This window comes from Salvelinus fontinalis, unplaced genomic scaffold (assembly GCF_029448725.1).
Source record: "Salvelinus fontinalis isolate EN_2023a unplaced genomic scaffold, ASM2944872v1 scaffold_0379, whole genome shotgun sequence".
NCBI classification, from domain to species: Eukaryota; Metazoa; Chordata; class Actinopteri; order Salmoniformes; family Salmonidae; genus Salvelinus; species Salvelinus fontinalis.
The window spans coordinates 106,184-130,000 of record NW_026600588.1 but is presented as its reverse complement, the minus strand read 5'-3'; the positions used below and the strand labels follow the sequence as shown (position 1 = coordinate 130,000).

At 49.5% G+C, this 23,817-nt stretch overlaps 1 protein-coding gene and 1 long non-coding RNA gene across 2 annotated transcripts in view; both read left to right on the top strand.

The window, feature by feature from the left end:
- Positions 1-23,817, top strand: part of LOC129845832 (disintegrin and metalloproteinase domain-containing protein 9-like) — a 52,225-nt gene that overhangs the window by 15,339 nt on the left and 13,069 nt on the right. The window contains exons 10-17 of the mRNA XM_055913755.1: positions 701-791; positions 4,298-4,428; positions 6,387-6,558; positions 11,452-11,541; positions 11,748-11,943; positions 12,101-12,209; positions 12,857-13,037; positions 13,970-14,059. Coding sequence (XP_055769730.1) covers positions 701-791; positions 4,298-4,428; positions 6,387-6,558; positions 11,452-11,541; positions 11,748-11,943; positions 12,101-12,209; positions 12,857-13,037; positions 13,970-14,059 — 1,060 coding nt within the window. The remainder of the gene's footprint in view (positions 1-700; positions 792-4,297; positions 4,429-6,386; positions 6,559-11,451; positions 11,542-11,747; positions 11,944-12,100; positions 12,210-12,856; positions 13,038-13,969; positions 14,060-23,817) is intronic.
- LOC129845833 (uncharacterized) lies at positions 7,827-8,708 on the top strand. Its single transcript, XR_008758118.1, has 4 exons — positions 7,827-7,871; positions 7,903-8,088; positions 8,151-8,367; positions 8,430-8,708. It is a non-coding gene; the product is annotated as an uncharacterized LOC129845833 (long non-coding RNA).

Here is a 23,817-nt window from a genome sequence, read left to right as displayed (position 1 = left end):
AATGAACTAAAGTAGTGGAACTGGTTTCCAGTCCCACAGTTAAATTTGAGGGTTAAACTCATGTAAGTTGACTGTAGTGTCGACTGATGGGAGTTGGAATGTATTTTCTGTCATGTAAGTTGACTGTAGTGTCGACTGATGGGAGTTGGAATGTATTTTCTGTCATGTAAACCGATCTACAGCTACAATACATTTTTTATGTTTCCCCAGTGGTCTGTTAGTTGTTCATCTTTGTTTTGTCCTGTAATGTTTAATATGTTTTCTCAGTGGTCTATTAGTTGTTCATCTTTGTTTTGTCCTGTAATGTTTTATATGTTTTCTCAGTGGTCTGTTAGTTGATCATCTTTGTTTTGTCCTGTAATGTTTAATATGTTTTCTCAGTGGTCTATTAGTTGTTCATCTTTGTTTTGTCCTGTAATGTTTAATACGTTTTCTCAGTGGTCTGTTAGTTGATCATCTTTATTTTGTCCTGTAATGTTGTCTCAGTGGTCTGTTAGTTGATCATCTTTGTTTTGTCCTGTAATGTTTTCTCAGTGGTCTGTTAGTTGATCATCTTTGTTTTGTCCTGTAATGTTTTCTCAGTGGTCTGTTAGTTGATCATCTCTGTTTTGTCCTGTAATGTTGTCTCAGTGGTCTGTTAGTTGATCATCTCTGTTTTGCCCTGTAATGTTTTATATGTTTTTCTCTCTTTGTTTCCCAGTGGTCTTGGGGGAGCGTATGCGGGAGGCATCCTGGGCATGGCGTTCGTGGGCACAGTGTGTTCGATGGCCACCGCTGGAGGAATCAATGTGGTCAGTAGTGATAGGTTTGGTTTCTAAGCTTCATGTATTATTCACCATTAGGGGTGGAGTATTCACCATTAGGGGTGGAGTATTCACCATTAGGGGTGGAGTATTCACCATTAGGGGTGGAGTATTCACCATTAGGGGTGGAGTATTCACCATTAGGGGTGGAGTATTCACCATTAGGGGTGGAGTATTCACCATTAGGGGTGGAGTATTCACCATTAGGGGTGGAGTATTCACCATTAGGGGTGTAGCAGATTAATCCTTGTAACCTAGACAGAGACAGGACCCTAACACCTAGCAGACTGATCCTTGTAACCTAGACAGGACCCTAACACCTAGCTGACTAATCCTTGTAACCTAGACAGAGACAGGACCCTAACACCTAGCAGACTGATCCTTGTAACCTAGACAGGACCCTAACACCTAGCAGACTAATCCTTGTAACCCAGACAGGACCCTAACACCTAGCAGACTGATCCTTGTAACCTAGACAGGACCCTAACACCCAGCAGACTGATCCTTGTAACCTAGACAGGACAGTAACACCTAGCAGACTAATCCTTGTAACCTAGACAGGACCCTAATACCTAGCAGACTAATCCTTGTAACCTAGACAGGACAGTAACACCTAGCAGTAATCCTTGTAACCTAGACAGGACAGTAACACCTAGCTGACTAATCCTTGTAACCTAGACAGGACCCTAACACCTAGCAGACTAATCCTTGTAACCTAGACAGGACCCAAACACCTAGCAGACTGATCCTTGTAACCTAGACAGGACCCTAACACCTAGCAGACTGATCCTTGTAACCTAGACAGGACCCTAACACCTAGCAGTAATCCTTGTAACCTAGACAGGACCCTAACACCTAGCAGTAATCCTTGTAACCTAGACAGGACCCTAACACCTAGCTGACTAATCCTTGTAACCTAGACAGGACCCTAACACCTAGCTGACTAATCCTTGTAACCTAGACAGGACCCTAACACCTAGCAGACTAATCCTTGTAACCTAGACAGGACCCTAACACCTAGCTGACTAATCCTTGTAACCTAGACAGGACCCTAACACCTAGCTGACTAATCCTTGTAACCTAGACAGGACCCTAACACCTAGCAGACTAATCCTTGTAACCTAGACAGGACCCTAACACCTAGCTGACTAATCCTTGTAACCCAGCCAGGACAGTAACACCTAGCTGACTAATCCTTGCAACCTAGACAGGACCCTAACACCTAGCTGACTAATCCTTGTAACCCAGCCAGGACAGTAACACCTAGCAGACTAATCCTTGTAACCTAGACAGGACCCTAACACCTAGCTGACTAATCCTTGTAACCTAGACAGGACCCTAACACCTAGCATACTAATCATTGTAACCTAGACAGGACCCTAACACCTAGCATACTAATCCTTGTAACCTAGACAGGACCCTAACACCTAGCAGTAATCCTTGTAACCCAGCCAGGACAGTAACACCTAGCTGACTAATCCTTGTAACCTAGACAGGACCCTAACACCTAGCATACTAATCCTTGTAACCTAGACAGGACCCTAACACCTAGCAGTAATCCTTGTAACCCAGCCAGGACAGTAACACCTAGCTGACTAATCCTTGTAACCTAGACAGGACCCTAACACCTAGCAGACTAATCCTTGTAACCTAGACAGGACCCTAACACCTAGCAGACTGATCCTTGTAACCTAGACAGGACCCAAACACCTAGCATACTAATCCTTGTAACCCAGACAGGACCCTAACACCTAGCAGACTCATCCTTGTAACCCAGCCAGGACAGTAACACCTAGCAGTAATCCTTGTAACCCAGCCAGGACCCTAACACCTAGCAGTAATCCTTGTAACCTAGACAGGACAGTAACACCTAGCAGTAATCCTTGTAACCCAGCCAGGACCCTAACACCTAGCAGTAATCCTTGTAACCTAGACAGGACCCTAACACCTAGCAGACCAATCCTTGTAACCTAGACAGGACCCTAACACCTAGCAGTAATCCTTGTAACCCAGCCAGGACCCTAACACCTAGCAGACCAATCCTTGTAACCTAGACAGGACCCTAACACCTAGCAGACCAATCCTTGTAACCCAGCCAGGACCCTAACACCTAGCAGTAATCCTTGTAACCTAGACAGGACCCTAACACCTAGCAGACCAATCCTTGTAACCTAGACAGGACCCTAACACCTAGCAGTAATCCTTGTAACCCAGCCAGGACCCTAACACCTAGCAGACCAATCCTTGTAACCTAGACAGGACCCTAACACCTAGCAGACTAATCCTTGTAACCTAGACAGGACCCTAACACATAGCAGACTAATCCTTGTAACCTAGACAGGACCCTAACACCTAGCAGACTAATCCCTGTAACCCAGCCAGGACCCTAACACCTAGCAGACTAATCCTTGTAACCCAGCCAGCTAGCACCATCTGAGGTTGTGGTTGTTAGCGTTGTGAGGTCATGTCAGCCACCTGATAGGTCTAGATTATTCATGAGGCAGTCAGATGTAGAAGACAGTTTGTTCTCAGACACACCATGACTTCCTCCCAAATGGCACCCTATTGTCTGTGTCCCAAATGGCCACCCTATCAAATGGCACCCTATTGGCTGTGTCCCAAATGGCCACCCTATCAAATGGCACCCTATTCCCTTTAAAACACTCATTTTTACCCGGAGCCTTGATCAACAGTAGTGCACTATAAAGGAATAGGGTGCCATTTTGGACTCATCTCATTAATAACACAGGAGTTTATCTGCTATGCAGATGTAAACGGGTAAAACCAGTCCACGATGACGAAGCACAGTGTCTTTGTGGCATTCCTCAGATTCCTGTGTGTTCCTGTCACATTCCTATGTGTTGTAATGTACCATGTTGTAATACCATGTTCCAAAGGCTCCTGTTAACATTTATAGTATTCAGAGTCTTTTTCAACTCCTTTTGTGCTTTTGGTTTAAATCAATTGTCATTTTCTTCTTAAACATATATATATATATGTATGTATGTATGTATGTATGTATGTATGTATGTATGTATGTATGTATGTATGTATGTTTAAGAAGAAAATGACAATTGATTTAAACCAAAAGCACAAAAGGAGTTGAAAAGATGTTTATATATATATATGTTTATATATGTTTATATATATATATGTTTATATATATATATGTTTATATATATATATGTTTATATATATATATATATATATATATATATATATATATATATGTTTATATATATATATATGTTTATATATATATATATGTTTATATATATATATATATATGTTTATATATATATATATATATGTTTATATATATATATATATATATGTTTATATATATATATATATATATGTTTATATATATATATATATATATGTTTATATATATATATATATATGTTTATATATATATATATATATATATATATTTTTTTTTAACCATTTCAAATCTGAACAGCATGTGGTCTTCTATGGAATGTTCTCCACAGTATAGTGGTGACAATCTGGGCTACGTCTCTACTGTAGTGGCCCACGAGATGGGCCATAACCTGGGCATGAATCACGACGACGGCCGCTGCACCTGTAATGGAGGGAGCTGTATCATGGCTGCCACGGCAACGTAAGTAAAGTACTCGCCCAACTGTCGTCACCACGAAATCAAAGCAACGTTCTCCTGTATTTTCACCCTTTTCCTTCAGAGGCCATCTGCTATTCAACCTGTTTGTTGAACTATATTAGCTGTAAGGTTGCCACTGTATTGGTCAACACTATTTACACTCACCTGCTGAGTTACACTATGTATACAAAAGTATGTGGACACCCCTTCAGATGAGTGGATCTGGTTAGTTCGGCCACACCCAATGCTGACAAGTGTATAAAATCTAGCACACTGCCATGCAATCTCCAGAGACAAACATTGGCAGTAGAATGGCCTTACTGAAGAGCTCAGTGACTTTCAACGTGGCACTGTCGTAACGTCAAAATGATGCCCTGCTAGAGACGCCCCGGTCAACTGTAAGTGCTGTTATTGTGAAGTGGAAACGTCTAGGAGCAACAACGGCTCAGCCGCGAAGTGGTAGGCCACACAAGCTGCCAGAACGGGACCGCCGAGTGCTGGAGCGAGTAGCGCGTAAAAATTGTCTGTCCTCGGTTGCAACACTCACTACTCAGCTCCAAACTGCCTCTGGAAGCAACTTCAGCACAAGAAGTGTTTGTCGGGAGTTTCATGAAATGGGTTTCCATGGCTGAGCAGCCGCACACAAGCCTAAGATCACCATGCGCAATGCCAAGCGTCGGCTGGAGTGGTGTAAAGCTCGCCGCTATTGGACTCTGGAGTGATGAATCACGCTTCACCGTCTGGCAGTCTGACGGACGAATCTGGGTTTTGGAGGATGCCAGGAGAACGCTACCTGCCCCAATGCATAGTGTCAACTGTAAAGTTTGGTGGAGGAGGAATAATGGTCTGGGGCTGTTTTTCATGGTTCGGGCCCCTTAGTTCCAGTGAAGGGAAATCTTAATGCTACAGCATACAATGACATTCTAGACGAGTCTGTTTTTCCAACTTCGTGGCAACAGTTTGGGGAAGGGCCCTTTCCTGTTTCAGCATGACAATGCCTCCATGCACAAAGCGAGGTCCATACAGAAATGGTTTGTCGAGATCTATGTGGAAGAACTTGACTGGCCTGCACAGAGCCCTAACCTCAACCCCATCGAACACCTTTGGGATGAATTGGAATGCCGACTGCAAGCCAGACCTAATCATCCAACATCATCCAAACTCACTAATGCTCTTGTGGCTGAATGGAAGCAAGTCCCCGCAGCAATGTTCCAACATCTAGTGGAAAGCCTTCCCAGAAGGGTGGAGGCTGTTATAGCAGCAATGTTCCAACATTTAGTGGAAAGCCTTCCCAGAAGAGTGGAGGCTGTTATAGCAGCAATGTTCCAACATTTAGTGGAAAGCCTTCCCAGAAGAGTGGAGGCTGTTATAGCAGCAATGTTCCAACATCTAGTGGAAAGCCTTCCCAGAAGAGTGGAGGCTGTTATAGCAGCAATGTTCCAACATCTAGTGGAAAGCCTTCCCAGAAGAGTGGAGGCTGTTATAGCAGCAGTGTTCCAACATCTAGTGGAAAGCCTTCCCAGAAGAGTGGAGGCTGTTATAGCAGCAATGTTCCAACATCTAGTGGAAAGCCTTCCCAGAAGAGTGGAGGCTGTTACAGCAGCAATGTTCCAACATCTAGTGGAAAGCCTTCCCAGAAGAGTGGAGGCTGTTAAAGCAGCAATGTTCCATCATCTAGTGGAAAGCCTTCCCAGAAGAGTGGAGGCTGTTACAGCAGCAATGTTCCAACATCTAGTGGAAAGCCTACCCAGAAGAGTGGAGGCTGTTATAGCAGCAAAGCGGGGACGAACTCCATATTAACGCCCATGATTTTAGAATGAGATGTTTGACGAGCAGGTGTCCACATACTTTTGGTCATATTGATAAGTGTATGTCTCATAGAAATGGAGTCATTGATTGTGATTGATTTGAATGATTCCATCGTTATTCACGTACAACATTGTCTGTCTTCTCCTCCCCAGTGGATCCACCCTCTTCAGTGACTGTAGTGCCTCTGACTTTGAGCGTCTGGTCCTGCGTGGAGGAGGGGTGTGTCTGTTGAACCAGCCCTCCCAGTCCAACATCGTCTCCGTGGCTAAATGTGGCAACGGCATATTAGAGGGAGGAGAGGACTGTGACTGTGGAACACCCCAGGTACTGTCTGACTTCCTGTGGAACACCCCAGGTACTGTCTGACTTCCTGTGGAACACCCCAGGTACTGTCTGACTTCCTGTGGAACACCCCAGGTACTGTCTGACTTCCTGTGGAACACCCCAGGTACTGTCTGACTGACTGTGGAACACCCCAGGTACTGTCTGACTTCCTGTGGAACACCCCAGGTACTGTCTGACTTCCTGTAGAACACCCCAGGTACTGTCTGACTGACTGTGGAACACCCCAGGTACTGTCTGACTTCCTGTGGAACACCCCAGGTACTGTCTGACTTCCTGTGGAACACCCCAGGTACTGTCTGACTTCCTGTAGAACACCCCAGGTACTGTCTGACTGACTGTGGAACACCCCAGGTACTGTCTGACTTCCTGTGGAACACCCCAGGTACTGTCTGACTTCCTGTGGAACACCCCAGGTACTGTCTGACTTCCTGTAGAACACCCCAGGTACTGTCTGACTGACTGTGGAACACCCCAGGTACTGTCTGACTTCCTGTGGAACACCCCAGGTACCGTCTGACTGACTGTAGAACACCCCAGGTACTGTCTGACTGACTGTAGAACACCCCAGGTACTGTCTGACTGACTGTGGAACACCCCAGGTACTGTCTGACTGTGGAACACCCCAGGTACTGTCTGACTTCCTGTAGAACACCCCAGGTACTGTCTGACTGACTGTGGAACACCTCAGGTACTGTCTGACTTCCTGTGGAACACCCCAGGTACTGTCTGACTGTGGAACACCCCAGGTACTGTCTGACTTCCTGTGGAACACCCCAGGTACTGTCTGACTTCCTGTGGAACACCCCAGGTACTGTCTGACTTCCTGTGGAACACCCCGGGTACTGTCTGACTTCCTGTGGAACACCCCGGGTACTGTCTGACTTCCTGTGGAACACCCCAGGTACTGTCTGACTTACTGTGGAACACCCCAGGTACTGTCTGACTTCCTGTGGAACACCCCAGGTACTGTCTGACTTCCTGTGGAACACCCCAGGTACTGTCTGACTTCCTGTGGAACACCTCAGGTACTGTCTGACTTCCTGTGGAACACCCCAGGTACTGTCTGACTGACTGTGGAACACCCCAGGTACTGTCTGACTTCCTGTGGAACACCTCAGGTACTGTCTGACTTCCTGTGGAACACCCCAGGTACTGTCTGACTGACTGTGGAACACCTCGGGTACTGACTGACTGTGGAACACCTCGGGTACTGACTGACTGTGGAACACCCCAGGTACTGACTGACTGTGGAACACCCCAGGTACTGTCTGACTGACTGTAGAACACCCCAGGTACTGTCTGACTTCCTGTGGAACACTCCAGGTACTGTCTGACTTCCTGTGGAACACCCCAGGTACTGTCTGACTGACTGTGGAACACCCCAGGTACTGTCTGACTGACTGTGGAACACCCCAGGTACTGTCTGACTGACTGTGGAACACCCCAGGTACTGTCTGACTGACTGTGGAACACCCCAGGTACTGTCTGACTGACTGTGGAACACCCCAGGTACTGTCTGACTGACTGTAGAACACCCCAGGTACTGTCTGACTTCCTGTGGAACACTCCAGGTACTGTCTGACTTCCTGTGGAACACCCCAGGTACTGTCTGACTTCCTGTGGAACACCCCAGGTACTGTCTGACTTCCTGTGGAACACCCCAGGTACTGTCTGACTTCCTGTGGAACACCCCAGGTACTGTCTGACTTCCTGTGGAACACCCCAGGTACTGTCTGACTTCCTGTGGAACACCCCAGGTACTGTCTGACTGACTGTGGAACACCCCAGGTACTGTCTGACTGACTGTAGAACACCCCAGGTACTGTCTGACTTCCTGTGGAACACTCCAGGTACTGTCTGACTTCCTGTGGAACACCCCAGGTACTGTCTGACTTCCTGTGGAACACCCCAGGTACTGTCTGACTTCCTGTGGAACACCCCAGGTACTGTCTGACTTCCTGTGGAACACCCCAGGTACTGTCTGACTTCCTGTGGAACACCCCAGGTACTGTCTGACTTCCTGTGGAACACCCCAGGTACTGTCTGACTTCCTGTGGAACACCCCAGGTACTGTCTGACTGACTGTGGAACACCCCAGGTACTGTCTGACTGACTGTGGAACACCCCAGGTACTGTCTGACTGACTGTAGAACACCCCAGGTACTGGGGGATGATACTAGTGGGAAAAGTGACCTATTTAATGGCTTTCTATTAGGCTTGATTCGTTGATTCATTCACACATTGATTCATTCACACATTGATTCATTCACACATTGATTCATTCACACATTGATTGAGGATGTATAATTGATTCAGAATGATTTTTCTAATATATTTAATATTTCTAATGTTACTTTGTGTTAATGGGAGCTTTGGCTGAGTGTTGTGTTTTGAATTCATTATGGATCCCCATTTAGTTCCTGCCAAGGCAGCAGCTACTCTTCCTGGGGTTTATTATGGATCCCCATTAGTTCCTGCCAAGGCAGCAGCTACTCTTCCTGGGGTTTATTATGGATCCCCATTAGTTCCTGCCAAGGCAGCAGCTACTCTTCCTGGGGTTTATTATGGATCCCCATTAGTTCCTGCCAAGGCAGCAGCTACCCTTCCTGGGGTTTATTATGGATCCCCTTTAGTTCCTGTCAAGGCAGCAGCTACTCTTCCTGGGGTTTATTATGGATCCCCATTAGTTCCTGCCAAGGTTGCAGCTACTCTTCCTGGGGTTTATTATGGATCCCCATTAGTTCCTGCCAAGGCAGCAGCTACTCTTCCTGGGTTTTTTTATGGATCCCCATTAGTTCCTGTCATGGCAGCAGCTACTCTTCCTGGGGTTTATTATGGATCCCCATTAGTTCCTGTCATGGCATTAGCTACTCTTCCTGGGGTTTATTATGGATCCCCATTAGTTCCTGCCAAGGCAGCAGCTACTCTTCCTGGGGTTTATTATGGATTCCCATTAGTTCCTACCAAGGCAGCAGCTACTCTTCCTGGGGTTTATTATGGATCCCCATTAGTTCCTGCCAAGGCAGCAGCTACTCTTCCTGGGGTTTATTATGGATCCCCATTAGTTCCTGCCAAGGCAGCGACTACTCTTCTTGGGGTTTATTATGGATCCCCATTAGTTCCTGCCAAGGCAGCGACTACTATTCCTTGGGTTTATTGTCGATCCCCATTAGTTCCTGCCAATGCAGCAGCTACTCTTCCTGGGGTTTATTGTGGATCCCCATTAGTTCTTGTGGGGTATGCGTTGGTGTCTGAGCCGTGTGCTAGTCATTTAAACAGACCTCTGGTGGCATGTCTTGTGGGGTATGCGTGGGTCTCTGAGCTGTGTGCCAGTAGTTCAAACAGACAACATGTCAATGCTTCTTACAAATACAGGTCGTGATGAAGTCAATCTCTCCTCCACTTTGAGCCAGGAGATATTGACATGCATATTATTAATGTTAGCTATCCGTGCACATCCAATGGCCAGCCGTGCTGCCCTGTTCTGAGCCAATTGCAATTTCCCAAGTCCCTCTTTGTGGAACCTGACCACACAACTGAACAGTAATCCAGGTGCCACAAAACTCAGGCCTGATAGTGCTGTTAAGGCAGAGTAGTGCTTTATTATGGACAGACTTTTCCCCATCTTAGCTGCTGTTGCATCAATATGTTTTCGACCATGACTATTCACAATCTAGGGTTACTCCAAGCAGTTTAGTCACCTCAACTCGCTCAATTTCCACATTATTCATTACAAGATTTTGGTGAGGTTTAGGGTTTAGTGAATGATTTGTCCCAAATACTATCGTCTTATTTATTACCACCCATTCTTAAACTGCCTGCAGCTCTTTAAGTAGTGATTTCAGTCGCTGTGGAAGCTGACGTGTATCATAATGAGTCCTCAGCACACATAGACAAACACAGCATTTTCTCAGAGCCAATGGCAGCTCATTAGTAAAGATTGAACAAATTAAGGGGCCTAGACAGCTGCCCTGGGGAATGCCTGATTCTACCAGGATTATGTTGGAGAGGCTTCTGTTAAAGAACACCCTCTGTGTTCTGTTAGACAGGTAACTCTTAATCCACAATATAGCAGGGGGTGTAAAGCCATAACACATTATAGCAGGGGGTGTAAAGCCATAACACATTATAGCAGGGGGTGTAAAGCCATAACACATTATAGCAGGGGGTGTAAAGCCATAACACATTATAGCAGGGGGTGTAAAGCCATAACACATTATAGCAGGGGGTGTAAAGCCATAACACATTATAGCAGGGGGTGTAAAGCCATAACACATTATAGCAGGGGGTGTAAAGCCATAACACATACGTTTTTCCCAACAGCAGATTATGACCGATAATGTCAGAAGCTGGACTGAAGTCTAACAAAACATCCCCCACAATCTGTTAATTTTCCATTTCTCTCAGCCAATCAATAATTTGTGTAAGTGCTATGCGTGTTGAATGCCCTTCCTTAAAAAAGTGCTGAAAATGTTAACCTGTTTACAGTGAACTAGCATTGTATCTGCTCAAAACAAAATCCCCAAAAGTTTACTAAGGGTTGGTAACAGGCTGATTGGTTGGCTGTTTGAGCCAGTAAAGGGTGCTTTGCTATTCTTGGGTAGCGGAATTACTTTTGCTTCTCTCCAGGCACTTTCCTGTAGGCTTAGATTGAAGATATGGAAAATAGGAGTGGCAATATCGTTCAATATTATCCTCAGTAATTTTCCATCAAATATGTCAGACCCAGGTAGCGTGTCATGGTTGATAGACAACACTTTTTTTAAAGAATTCAAAATTACAATGCATGTATTTTATAATTTGGTCAGTTGTCCATGGATGTGTAGGTTCAGAATTTAGTTTTTGGCATGCCTAATCTTTCCGATGTTGCAGGAATGTACCAATAAGTGCTGTGACGCGGCCACCTGTAAGTTGACCTGGGGATCGGCCTGCGCTCAGGGAGGCTGCTGCAAGGACTGCAAGGTTAGTCCAGCTGCTGTCGGTCTTTAAAACTCTATGGATTAGGGCGCTCCCCAAAACCGGACAGCAAATCAATGATTTTCAAATGAAAGCAGTTTGTTGGGGGTAGAATTGTGTTGAGCTATTTCGTCAGAGGTTTCAACTTTTGACGCAATGATGGGATCCGTAAACCGATTTTGAAATTTCTAATTTCTCTCCCAATTTTTCAGATCAGCGTGTCAGGGACACCGTGTAGGGGATCTGTCAACACGTGTGACCTCCCAGAATACTGCAACGGCTCAGCATCCTTCTGTCCGTCTGACTTCTACATCATGGATGGGCTTCTCTGTGAGAACAGCGCGGCGTACTGTTACGAGGGCCGCTGTCAGACCTACGACTACCAATGCAAATATCTTTTTGAAACGGGTACGAAATAAACACCGCTATATCTGACACATCTGACTGCACTGGCCTTTTAAAACAAACAAGGAAGTGACTGTAACCTTGTCTGATAGTTACTATTTTCCTTCTTTATTTCTTAGTCTGACATTTTTAAATCTTTGATTTGATTTTTCTTTCCCAGGTGCAAGCAAGGCAGCAGACATCTGCTTTCAGACGGCTAATCTAAAGGGGGATACGTTTGGGAACTGTGGAATGACCTCGTCGGGGAGCTATGTGAAATGTAGTTTGGCGTAAGTGATCTGAATTTGTCATCGGCATTCATAATTGATGACAAAGTAAGATAAGAAACATTTCATTACTTACAGTACCAGTCAAACGTTTGTACACACCTACTCATTCAAAGGTTTTTCTTTATTTTTACTATTTTCTACATTGTAGAATAATAGTGAAGACATCAAAACTATGAAATAATGGAGTAATCAAATAAGGGTTGGTTGGTTGAGAGAATGTCAAGGCAAAGGGTGGCTCTGTAAAATATAGAATATATTTTGGTTCCTACATGATTCCATATGTGTTATTTGCTAGTTTTGATGTCTTCACTATTATTCTAAATTGTAGAAAATAGTAAAAATAAAGAAAAACCCTTGAATGAGTTAATGTGTCCAAACTTTGACTCTAACTGTATGTCTTAGTGCATTTATAGTTGTAATTTTGACATTCACATTCTTGCCCCCGGGGGCGGAGTGGAGAGGCCCAGCCCCCCGGGGGCGGAGTGGAGAGGCCCAGCCCCCCGGGGGCGGAGTGGAGAGGCCCAGCCCCCCGGGGGCGGAGTGGAGAGGCCCAGCCCCCCGGGGGCGGAGTGGAGAGGCCCAGCCCCCCGGGGGCGGAGTGTAGAGTTACTACTGACGCCTTCCCTGTCTCCACTGTGTTCCTGCAGTAATGCCATGTGTGGGAAGGTACAGTGCACTAACGTAAACACCAACAACCCTCCTCCTGGAGGCTCCGTCAGTAACCAGATCATCGATGGTTCTTCATGTGTCAACGCAGACTTTAACCTGGGCTCTGATGTTCTGGACCCTGCCTATGTCAACCAGGGCAGCCCCTGCTCCAAGGGGAAGGTACGGCTAATAGATTAGCAGTTTTGGTTTCAGTTTCATCTTAGTTTCTATCTTTCTAAGATGATGTCACTTCCTCCACGGGGTGGGTGGTGTGTGTGTGTCGAGCCACTTCTTCCACAGGGTGGTGTGTGTGTGTCGAGCCACTTCTTCCACAGGGTGGTGTGTGTGTGTCGAGCCACTTCTTCCACAGGGCGGGTGGTGTGTGTCGAGCCACTTCTTCCACAGGGCGGGTGGTGTGTGTCGAGCCACTTCTTCCACAGGGCGGGTGGTGTGTGTGTGTGTCGAGCCACTTCTTCCACAGGGCGGGTGGTGTGTGTGTGTCGAGCCACTTCTTCCACAGTGCGGGTGGTGTGTGTGTGTCGAGCCACTTCTTCCACAGTGCGGGTGGTGTGTGTGTGTCGAGCCACTTCTTCCACAGTGCGGGTGGTGTGAGTGTGTCGAGCCACTTCTTCCACAGGGCGGCTGGTGTGTGTGTGTGTCGAGCCACTTCTTCCACAGGGCGGCTGGTGTGTGTGTGTGTCGAGCCACTTCTTCCACAGGGCGGCTGGTGTGTGTGTGTGTCGAGCCACTTCTTCCACAGGGTGGGTGGTGTGTGTGTGTGTGTGTGTGTGTCGAGCCACTTCTTCCACAGGGTGGGTGGTGTGTGTGTGTGTGTGTCGAGCCACTTCTTCCACAGGGCGGGTGGTGTGTGTGTGTGTGTGTGTGTGTGTGTGTGTGTGTCGAGCCACTTCTTCCACAGGGCGGGTGGTGTGTGTGTGTGTGTGTGTGTCGAGCCACTTCTTCCACAGGGCGGGTGGTGTGTGTGGAGCCACTTCTTCCACAGGTGTGTGTGTGTGGAGCCAGTAGGAGAACCATAATGCTTTGTAGACATTGCTATGGGAGGTTTGTTTGAATTCAGAGATAATATCCAGGACTCGTCTCTTTTCTTCCAGGCCTGCCTTGACTTCCAGTGTGTGAATGCCTCAGCTCTACTTCCTGTGGACCTCCACTGTGATGCCAACAGCACATGTAACAGCCGGGGGGTAAGAGACGGTCTCATTCTCTAGACGGGGTTGGATACATCACATGTAACAGCCGGGGGGTAAGAGGTCTCATCCTCTAGACGGGGTTGGATACATCACATGTAACAGCCGGGGGGTAAGAGGTCTCATCCTCTAGACGGGGTTGGATACATCACATGTAACAGCCGGGGGGTAAGAGACGGTCTCATCCTCTAGACGGGGTTGGATACATCACATGTAACAGCCGGGGGGTAAGAGGTCTCATCCTCTAGACGGGGTTGGATACATCACATGTAACAGCCGGGGGGTAAGAGGTCTCATCCTCTAGACGGGGTTGGATACATCACATGTAACAGCCGGGGGGTAAGAGGAGGTCTCATTCTCTAGACGGGGTTGGATACATCACATGTAACAGCCGGGGGGTAAGAGGTCTCATCCTCTAGACGGGGTTGGATACATCACATGTAACAGCCGGGGGGTAAGAGGTCTCATCCTCTAGACGGGGTTGGATACATCACATGTAACAGCCGGGGGGTAAGAGGTCTCATCCTCTAGACGGGGTTGGATACATCACATGTAACAGCCGGGGGGTAAGAGACGGTCTCATCCTCTAGACGGGGTTGGATACATCACATGTAACAGCCGGGGGGGTAAGAGGAGGTCTCATCCTCTAGATGGGGTTGGATACATCACATGTAACAGCCGGGGGTTAAGAGGTCTCATCCTCTAGACGGGGTTGGATACATCACATGTAACAGCCGGGGGGTAAGAGGTCTCATCCTCTAGACGGGGTTGGATACATCACATGTAACAGCCGGGGGGTAAGAGGTCTCATCCTCTAGACGGGGTTGGATACATCACATGTAACAGCCGGGGGGTAAGAGGTCTCATCCTCTAGACGGGATTGGATACATCACATGTAACAGCCGGGGGGTAAGAGGTCTCATCCTCTAGACGGGGTTGGATACATCACATGTAACAGCCGGGGGGTAAGAGGAGGTCTTATTCTCTAGACGGGGTTGGATACATCACATGTAACAGCCGGGGGGTAAGAGGTCTCATCCTCTAGACGGGGTTGGATACATCACATGTAACAGCCGGGGGGTAAGAGGTCTCATCCTCTAGACGGGGTTGGATACATCACATGTAACAGCCGGGGGGTAAGAGGAGGTCTCATCCTCTAGACGGGGTTGGATACATCACATGTAACAGCCGGGGGGTAAGAGGAGGTCTCATCCTCTAGACGGGGTTGGATACATCACATGTAACAGCCGGGGGGTAAGAGGTCTCATCCTCTAGACGGGGTTGGATACATCACATGTAACAGCCGGGGGGTAAGAGGTCTCATCCTCTAGACGGGGTTGGATACATCACATGTAACAGCCGGGGGGTAAGAGGTCTCGTCCTCTAGACGGGGTTGGATACATCACATGTAACAGCCGGGGGGTAAGAGGTCTCGTCCTCTAGACGGGGTTGGATACATCACATGTAACAGCCGGGGGGTAAGAGGTCTCGTCCTCTAGACGGGGTTGGATACATCACATGTAACAGCCGGGGGGTAAGAGACGGTCTCATCCTGTAGACGGGGTTGGATACATCACATGTAACAGCCGGGGGGTAAGAGGTCTCATCCTCTAGACGGGGTTGGATACATCACATGTAACAGCCGGGGGGTAAGAGGTCTCATCCTCTAGACGGGGTTGGATACATCACATGTAACAGCCGGGGGGTAAGAGGTCTCATCCTCTAGACGGGGTTGGATACATCACATGTAACAGCCGGGGGGTAAGAGGTCTCATCCTCTAGACGGGGTTGGATACATCACATGTAACAGCCGGGGGGTAAGAGGTCTCATCCTCTAGACGGGGTTGGATACATCACATGTAACAGCCGGGGGGTAAGAGACGGTCTCATCCTCTAGACGGGGTTGGATACATCACATGTAACAGCCGGGGGGTAAGAGGAGGTCTCGTCCTCTAGACGGGGTTGGATACATCACATGTAACAGCCGGGGGGTAAGAGGAGGTCTCGTCCTCTAGACGGGGTTGGATACATCACATGTAACAGCCGGGGGGTAAGAGGACGTCTCGTCCTCTAGACGTGGTTGGATACATCACATGTAACAGCCGGGGGGTAAGAGGAGGTCTCGTACTCTAGACGGGGTTGGATACATCACATGTAACAGCCGGGGGGTAAGAGGAGGTCTCGTACTCTAGACGGGGTTGGATACATCACATGTAACAGCCGGGGGGTAAGAGGAGGTCTCGTCCTCTAGACGGGGTTGGATACATCACATGTAACAGCCGGGGGGGTAAGAGGAGGTCTCATCCTCTAGACGGGGTTGGATACATCACATGTTACAGCCGGGGGGTAAGAGGTCTCATCCTCTAGACGGGGTTGGATACATCACATGTTACAGCCGGGGGGTAAGAGGTCTCATCCTCTAGACGGGGTTGGATACATCACATGTAACAGCCGGGGGGTAAGAGGTCTCATCCTCTAGACGGGGTTGGATACATCACATGTAACAGCCGGGGGGTAAGAGGTCTCATCCTCTAGACGGGGTTGGATACATCACATGTAACAGCCGGGGGGTAAGAGGTCTCGTCCTCTAGACGGGGTTGGATACATCACATGTAACAGCCGGGGGGTAAGAGGTCTCGTCCTCTAGACGGGGTTGGATACATCACATGTAACAGCCGGGGGGTAAGAGGTCTCGTCCTCTAGACGGGGTTGGATACATCACATGTAACAGCCGGGGGGTAAGAGACGGTCTCATCCTGTAGACGGGGTTGGATACATCACATGTAACAGCCGGGGGGTAAGAGGTCTCATCCTCTAGACGGGGTTGGATACATCACATGTAACAGCCGGGGGGTAAGAGGTCTCATCCTCTAGACGGGGTTGGATACATCACATGTAACAGCCGGGGGGTAAGAGGTCTCATCCTCTAGACGGGGTTGGATACATCACATGTAACAGCCGGGGGGTAAGAGGTCTCATCCTCTAGACGGGGTTGGATACATCACATGTAACAGCCGGGGGGTAAGAGGTCTCATCCTCTAGACGGGGTTGGATACATCACATGTAACAGCCGGGGGGTAAGAGACGGTCTCATCCTCTAGACGGGGTTGGATACATCACATGTAACAGCCGGGGGGTAAGAGGAGGTCTCGTCCTCTAGACGGGGTTGGATACATCACATGTAACAGCCGGGGGGTAAGAGGAGGTCTCGTCCTCTAGACGGGGTTGGATACATCACATGTAACAGCCGGGGGGTAAGAGGACGTCTCGTCCTCTAGACGTGGTTGGATACATCACATGTAACAGCCGGGGGGTAAGAGGAGGTCTCGTACTCTAGACGGGGTTGGATACATCACATGTAACAGCCGGGGGGTAAGAGGAGGTCTCGTACTCTAGACGGGGTTGGATACATCACATGTAACAGCCGGGGGGTAAGAGGAGGTCTCGTCCTCTAGACGGGGTTGGATACATCACATGTAACAGCCGGGGGGGTAAGAGGAGGTCTCATCCTCTAGACGGGGTTGGATACATCACATGTTACAGCCGGGGGGTAAGAGGTCTCATCCTCTAGACGGGGTTGGATACATCACATGTTACAGCCGGGGGGTAAGAGGTCTCATCCTCTAGACGGGGTTGGATACATCACATGTAACAGCCGGGGGGTAAGAGGTCTCATCCTCTAGACGGGGTTGGATACATCACATGTAACAGCCGGGGGGTAAGAGGTCTCATCCTCTAGACGGGGTTGGATACATCACATGTAACAGCCGGGGGGTAAGAGGTCTCATCCTCTAGACGGGGTTGGATACATCACATGTAACAGCCGGGGGGTAAGAGGAGGTCTCATCCTCTAGACGGGGTTGGATGCATCACATGTAACAGCCGGGGGGTAAGAGGAGGTCTCATCCTCTAGACGGGGTTGGATACATCACATGTAACAGCCGGGGGGTAAGAGGTCTCATCCTCTAGACGGGGTTGGATACATCACATGTAACAGCCGGGGGGTAAGAGGAGGTCTCATCCTCTAGACGGGGTTGGATACATCACATGTAACAGCCGGGGGGTAAGAGGAGGTCTCATCCTCTAGACGGGGTTGGATACATCACATGTAACAGCCGGGGGGTAAGAGGTCTCATCCTCTAGACGGGGTTGGATACATCACATGTAACAGCCGGGGGGTAAGAGACGGTCTCATCCTGTAGACGGGGTTGGATACATCACATGTAACAGCCGGGGGGTAAGAGGTCTCATCCTCTAGACGGGGTTGGATACATCACATGTAACAGCCGGGGGGTAAGAGGAGGTCTCATCCTCTAGACGGGGTTGGATACATCACATGTAACAGCCGGGGGGTAAGAGGAGATCTCGTACTCTAGACGGGGTTGGATACATCACATGTAACAGCCGGGGGGTAAGAGGAGATCTCGTACTCTAGACGGGGTTGGAAACATCACATGTAACAGCCGGGGGGTTAGAGGTCTCATCCTCTAGACGGGGTTGGATACATCACATGTAACAGCCGGGGGGTAAGAGGTCTCATCCTCTAGACGGGGTTGGATACATCACATGTAACAGCCGGGGGGTAAGAGACGGTCTCATCCTGTAGACGGGGTTGGATACATCACATGTAACAGCCGGGGGGTAAGAGGTCTCGTCCTCTAGACGGGGTTGGATACATCACATGTAACAGCCGGGGGGTAAGAGGTCTCATCCTCTAGACGGGGTTGGATACATCACATGTAACAGCCGGGGGTTAAGAGGTCTCATCCTCTAGACGGGGTTGGATACATCACATGTAACAGCCGGGGGGTAAGAGGAGGTCTCATCCTCTAGACGGGGTTGGATACATCACATGTAACAGCCGGGGGTTAAGAGGTCTCATCCTCTAGACGGGGTTGGATACATCACATGTAACAGCCGGGGGGTAAGAGGAGGTCTCATCCTCTAGACGGGGTTGGATACATCACATGTAACAGCCGGGGGGTAAGAGGAGATCTCGTACTCTAGACGGGGTTGGAAACATCACATGTAACAGCCGGGGGGTAAGAGGAGGTCTCATCCTCTAGACGGGGTTGGATACATCACATGTAACAGCCGGGGGGTAAGAGGTCTCGTCCTCTAGACGGGGTTGGATACATCACATGTAACAGCCGGGGGGTAAGAGGTCTCATCCTCTAGACGGGGTTGGATACATCACATGTAACAGCCGGGGGGTAAGAGGTCTCATCCTCTAGACGGGGTTGGATACATCACATGTAACAGCCGGGGGGTAAGAGGTCTCATCCTCTAGACGGGGTTGGATACATCACATGTAACAGCCGGGGGGTAAGAGACGGTCTCATCCTGTAGACGGGGTTGGATACATCACATGTAACAGCCGGGGGGTAAGAGGTCTCATCCTCTAGATGGGGTTGGATACATCACATGTAACAGCCGGGGGGTAAGAGGTCTCATCCTCTAGACGGGGTTGGATACATCACATGTAACAGCCGGGGGGTAAGAGGAGGTCTCATCCTCTAGACGGGGTTGGATGCATCACATGTAACAGCCGGGGGGTAAGAGGAGGTCTCATCCTCTAGACGGGGTTGGATACATCACATGTAACAGCCGGGGGGTAAGAGGTCTCATCCTCTAGACGGGGTTGGATACATCACATGTAACAGCCGGGGGGTAAGAGGAGGTCTCATCCTCTAGACGGGGTTGGATACATCACATGTAACAGCCGGGGGGTAAGAGGAGGTCTCATCCTCTAGACGGGGTTGGATACATCACATGTAACAGCCGGGGGGTAAGAGGAGGTCTCATCCTCTAGACGGGGTTGGATACATCACATGTAACAGCCGGGGGGTAAGAGACGGTCTCATCCTGTAGACGGGGTTGGATACATCACATGTAACAGCCGGGGGGTAAGAGGTCTCATCCTCTAGACGGGGTTGGATACATCACATGTAACAGCCGGGGGGTAAGAGGTCTCATCCTCTAGACGGGGTTGGATACATCACATGTAACAGCCGGGGGGTAAGAGACGGTCTCATCCTGTAGACGGGGTTGGATACATCACATGTAACAGCCGGGGGGTAAGAGGTCTCGTCCTCTAGACGGGGTTGGATACATCACATGTAACAGCCGGGGGGTAAGAGGTCTCATCCTCTAGACGGGGTTGGATACATCACATGTAACAGCCGGGGGGTAAGAGGTCTCATCCTCTAGACGGGGTTGGATACATCACATGTAACAGCCGGGGGGTAAGAGGAGGTCTCATCCTCTAGACGGGGTTGGATACATCACATGTAACAGCCGGGGGGTAAGAGGAGATCTCGTACTCTAGACGGGGTTGGAAACATCACATGTAACAGCCGGGGGGTTAGAGGTCTCATCCTCTAGACGGGGTTGGATACATCACATGTAACAGCCGGGGGGTAAGAGGTCTCATCCTCTAGACGGGGTTGGATACATCACATGTAACAGCCGGGGGGTAAGAGGAGGTCTCGTACTCTAGACGGGGTTGGATACATCACATGTAACAGCCGGGGGGTAAGAGACGGTCTCATCCTCTAGACGGGGTTGGATACATCACATGTAACAGCCGGGGGGTAAGAGGATGTCTCGTACTCTAGACGGGGTTGGATACATCACATGTAACAGCCGGGGGGTAAGAGGTCTCATCCTCTAGACGGGGTTGGATACATCACATGTAACAGCCGCGGGGTAAGAGGTCTCGTCCTCTAGACGGGGTTGGATACATCACATGTAACAGCCGGGGGGTAAGAGGTCTCATCCTCTAGACGGGGTTGGATACATCACATGTAACAGCCGGGGGGTAAGAGGTCTCATCCTCTAGACGGGGTTGGATACATCACATGTAACAGCCGGGGGGTAAGAGGTCTCATCCTCTAGACGGGGTTGGATACATCACATGTAACAGCCGGGGGGTAAGAGGTCTCATCCTCTAGACGGGGTTGGATACATCACATGTAACAGCCGGGGGGTAAGAGACGGTCTCATCCTGTAGACGGGGTTGGATACATCACATGTAACAGCCGGGGGGTAAGAGGTCTCGTCCTCTAGACGGGGTTGGATACATCACATGTAACAGCCGTGGGGTAAGAGGTCTCGTCCTCTAGACGGGGTTGGATACATCACATGTAACAGCCGGGGGGTAAGAGGTCTCATCCTCTAGACGGGGTTGGATACATCACATGTAACAGCCGGGGGGTAAGAGGTCTCATCCTCTAGACGGGGTTGGATACATCACATGTAACAGCCGGGGGGTAAGAGACGGTCTCATCCTCTAGACGGGGTTGGATACATCACATGTAACAGCCGGGGGGTAAGAGGTCTCATCCTCTAGACGGGGTTGGATACATCACATGTAACAGCCGGGGGGTAAGAGGTCTCATCCTCTAGACGGGGTTGGATACATCACATGTAACAGCCGGGGGGTAAGAGGTCTCATCCTCTAGACGGGGTTGGATACATCACATGTAACAGCCGGGCGGTAAGAGACGGTCTCATCCTCTAGACGGGGTTGGATACATCACAAGTAACAGCCGGGGGGTAAGAGGAGGTCTCGTCCTCTAGACGGGGTTGGATACATCACATGTAACAGCCGGGGGGTAAGAGGAGGTCTCATCCTCTAGACGTGGTTGGATACATCACATGTAACAGCCGGGGGGTAAGAGGAGGTCTCGTACTCTAGACGGGGTTGGATACATCACATGTAACAGCCGGGGGGTAAGAGGAGGTCTCGTACTCTAGACGGGGTTGGATACATCACATGTAACAGCCGGGGGGTAAGAGGAGGTCTCGTCCTCTAGACGGGGTTGGATACATCACGTAACAGCCGGGGGGTAAGAGGAGGTCTCGTCCTCTAGACGGGGTTGGATACATCACATGTTACAGCCGGGGGGTAAGAGGTCTCATCCTCTAGACGGGGTTGGATACATCACATGTAACAGCCGGGGGGTAAGAGGTCTCATCCTCTAGACGGGGTTGGATACATCACATGTAACAGCCGGGGGGTAAGAGGTCTCATCCTCTAGACGGGGTTGGATACATCACATGTAACAGCCGGGGGGTAAGAGGTCTCATCCTCTAGACGGGGTTGGATACATCACATGTAACAGCCGGGGGGTAAGAGGAGGTCTCATCCTCTAGACGGGGTTGGATGCATCACATGTAACAGCCGGGGGGTAAGAGGAGGTCTCATCTTCTAGACGGGGTTGGATACATCACATGTAACAGCCGGGGGGTAAGAGGTCTCATCCTCTAGACGGGGTTGGATACATCACATGTAACAGCCGGGGGGTAAGAGGAGGTCTCATCCTCTAGACGGGGTTGGATACATCACATGTAACAGCCGGGGGGTAAGAGGAGGTCTCATCCTCTAGACGGGGTTGGATACATCACATGTAACAGCCGGGGGGTAAGAGGTCTCATCCTCTAGACGGGGTTGGATACATCACATGTAACAGCCGGGGGGTAAGAGACGGTCTCATCCTGTAGACGGGGTTGGATACATCACATGTAACAGCCTGGGGGTAAGAGGTCTCATCCTCTAGACGGGGTTGGATACATCACATGTAACAGCCGGGGGGTAAGAGACGGTCTCATCCTGTAGACGGGGTTGGATACATCACATGTAACAGCCGGGGGGTAAGAGGTCTCATCCTCTAGACGGGGTTGGATACATCACATGTAACAGCCGGGGGGTAAGAGGAGGTCTCGTACTCTGGACGGGGTTGGATACATCACATGTAACAGCCGGGGGGTAAGAGACGGTCTCATCCTCTAGACGGGGTTGGATACATCACATGTAACAGCCGGGGGGTAAGAGGAGGTCTCGTACTCTGGACGGGGTTGGATACATCACATGTAACAGCCGGGGGGTAAGAGACGGTCTCATCCTCTAGACGGGGTTGGATACATCACATGTAACAGCCGGGGGGTAAGAGGAGGTCTCGTACTCTAGACGGGGTTGGATACATCACATGTAACAGCCGGGGGGTAAGAGGTCTCATCCTCTAGACGGGGTTGGATACATCACATGTAACAGCCGGGGGGTAAGAGGTCTCGTCCTCTAGACGGGGTTGGATACATCACATGTAACAGCCGGGGGTTAAGAGGTCTCATCCTCTAGACGGGGTTGGATACATCACATGTAACAGCCGGGGGGTAAGAGGAGGTCTCGTACTCTAGACGGGGTTGGATACATCACATGTAACAGCCGGGGGGTAAGAGGTCTCATCCTCTAGACGGGGTTGGATACATCACATGTAACAGCCGGGGGGTAAGAGGTCTCGTCCTCTAGACGGGGTTGGATACATCACATGTAACAGCCGGGGGTTAAGAGGTCTCATCCTCTAGACGGGGTTGGATACATCACATGTAACAGCCGGGGGGTAAGAGGTCTCATCCTCTAGACGGGGTTGGATACATCACATGTAACAGCCGGGGGGTAAGAGGTCTCATCCTCTAGACGGGGTTGGATACATCACATGTAACAGCCGGGGGGTAAGAGGTCTCATCCTCTAGACGGGGTTGGATACATCACATGTAACAGCCGGGGGGTAAGAGACGGTCTCATCCTGTAGACGGGGTTGGATACATCACATGTAACAGCCGGGGGGTAAGAGGTCTCGTCCTCTAGACGGGGTTGGATACATCACATGTAACAGCCGGGGGGTAAGAGGTCTCGTCCTCTAGACGGGGTTGGATACATCACATGTAACAGCCGGGGGGTAAGAGGTCTCGTC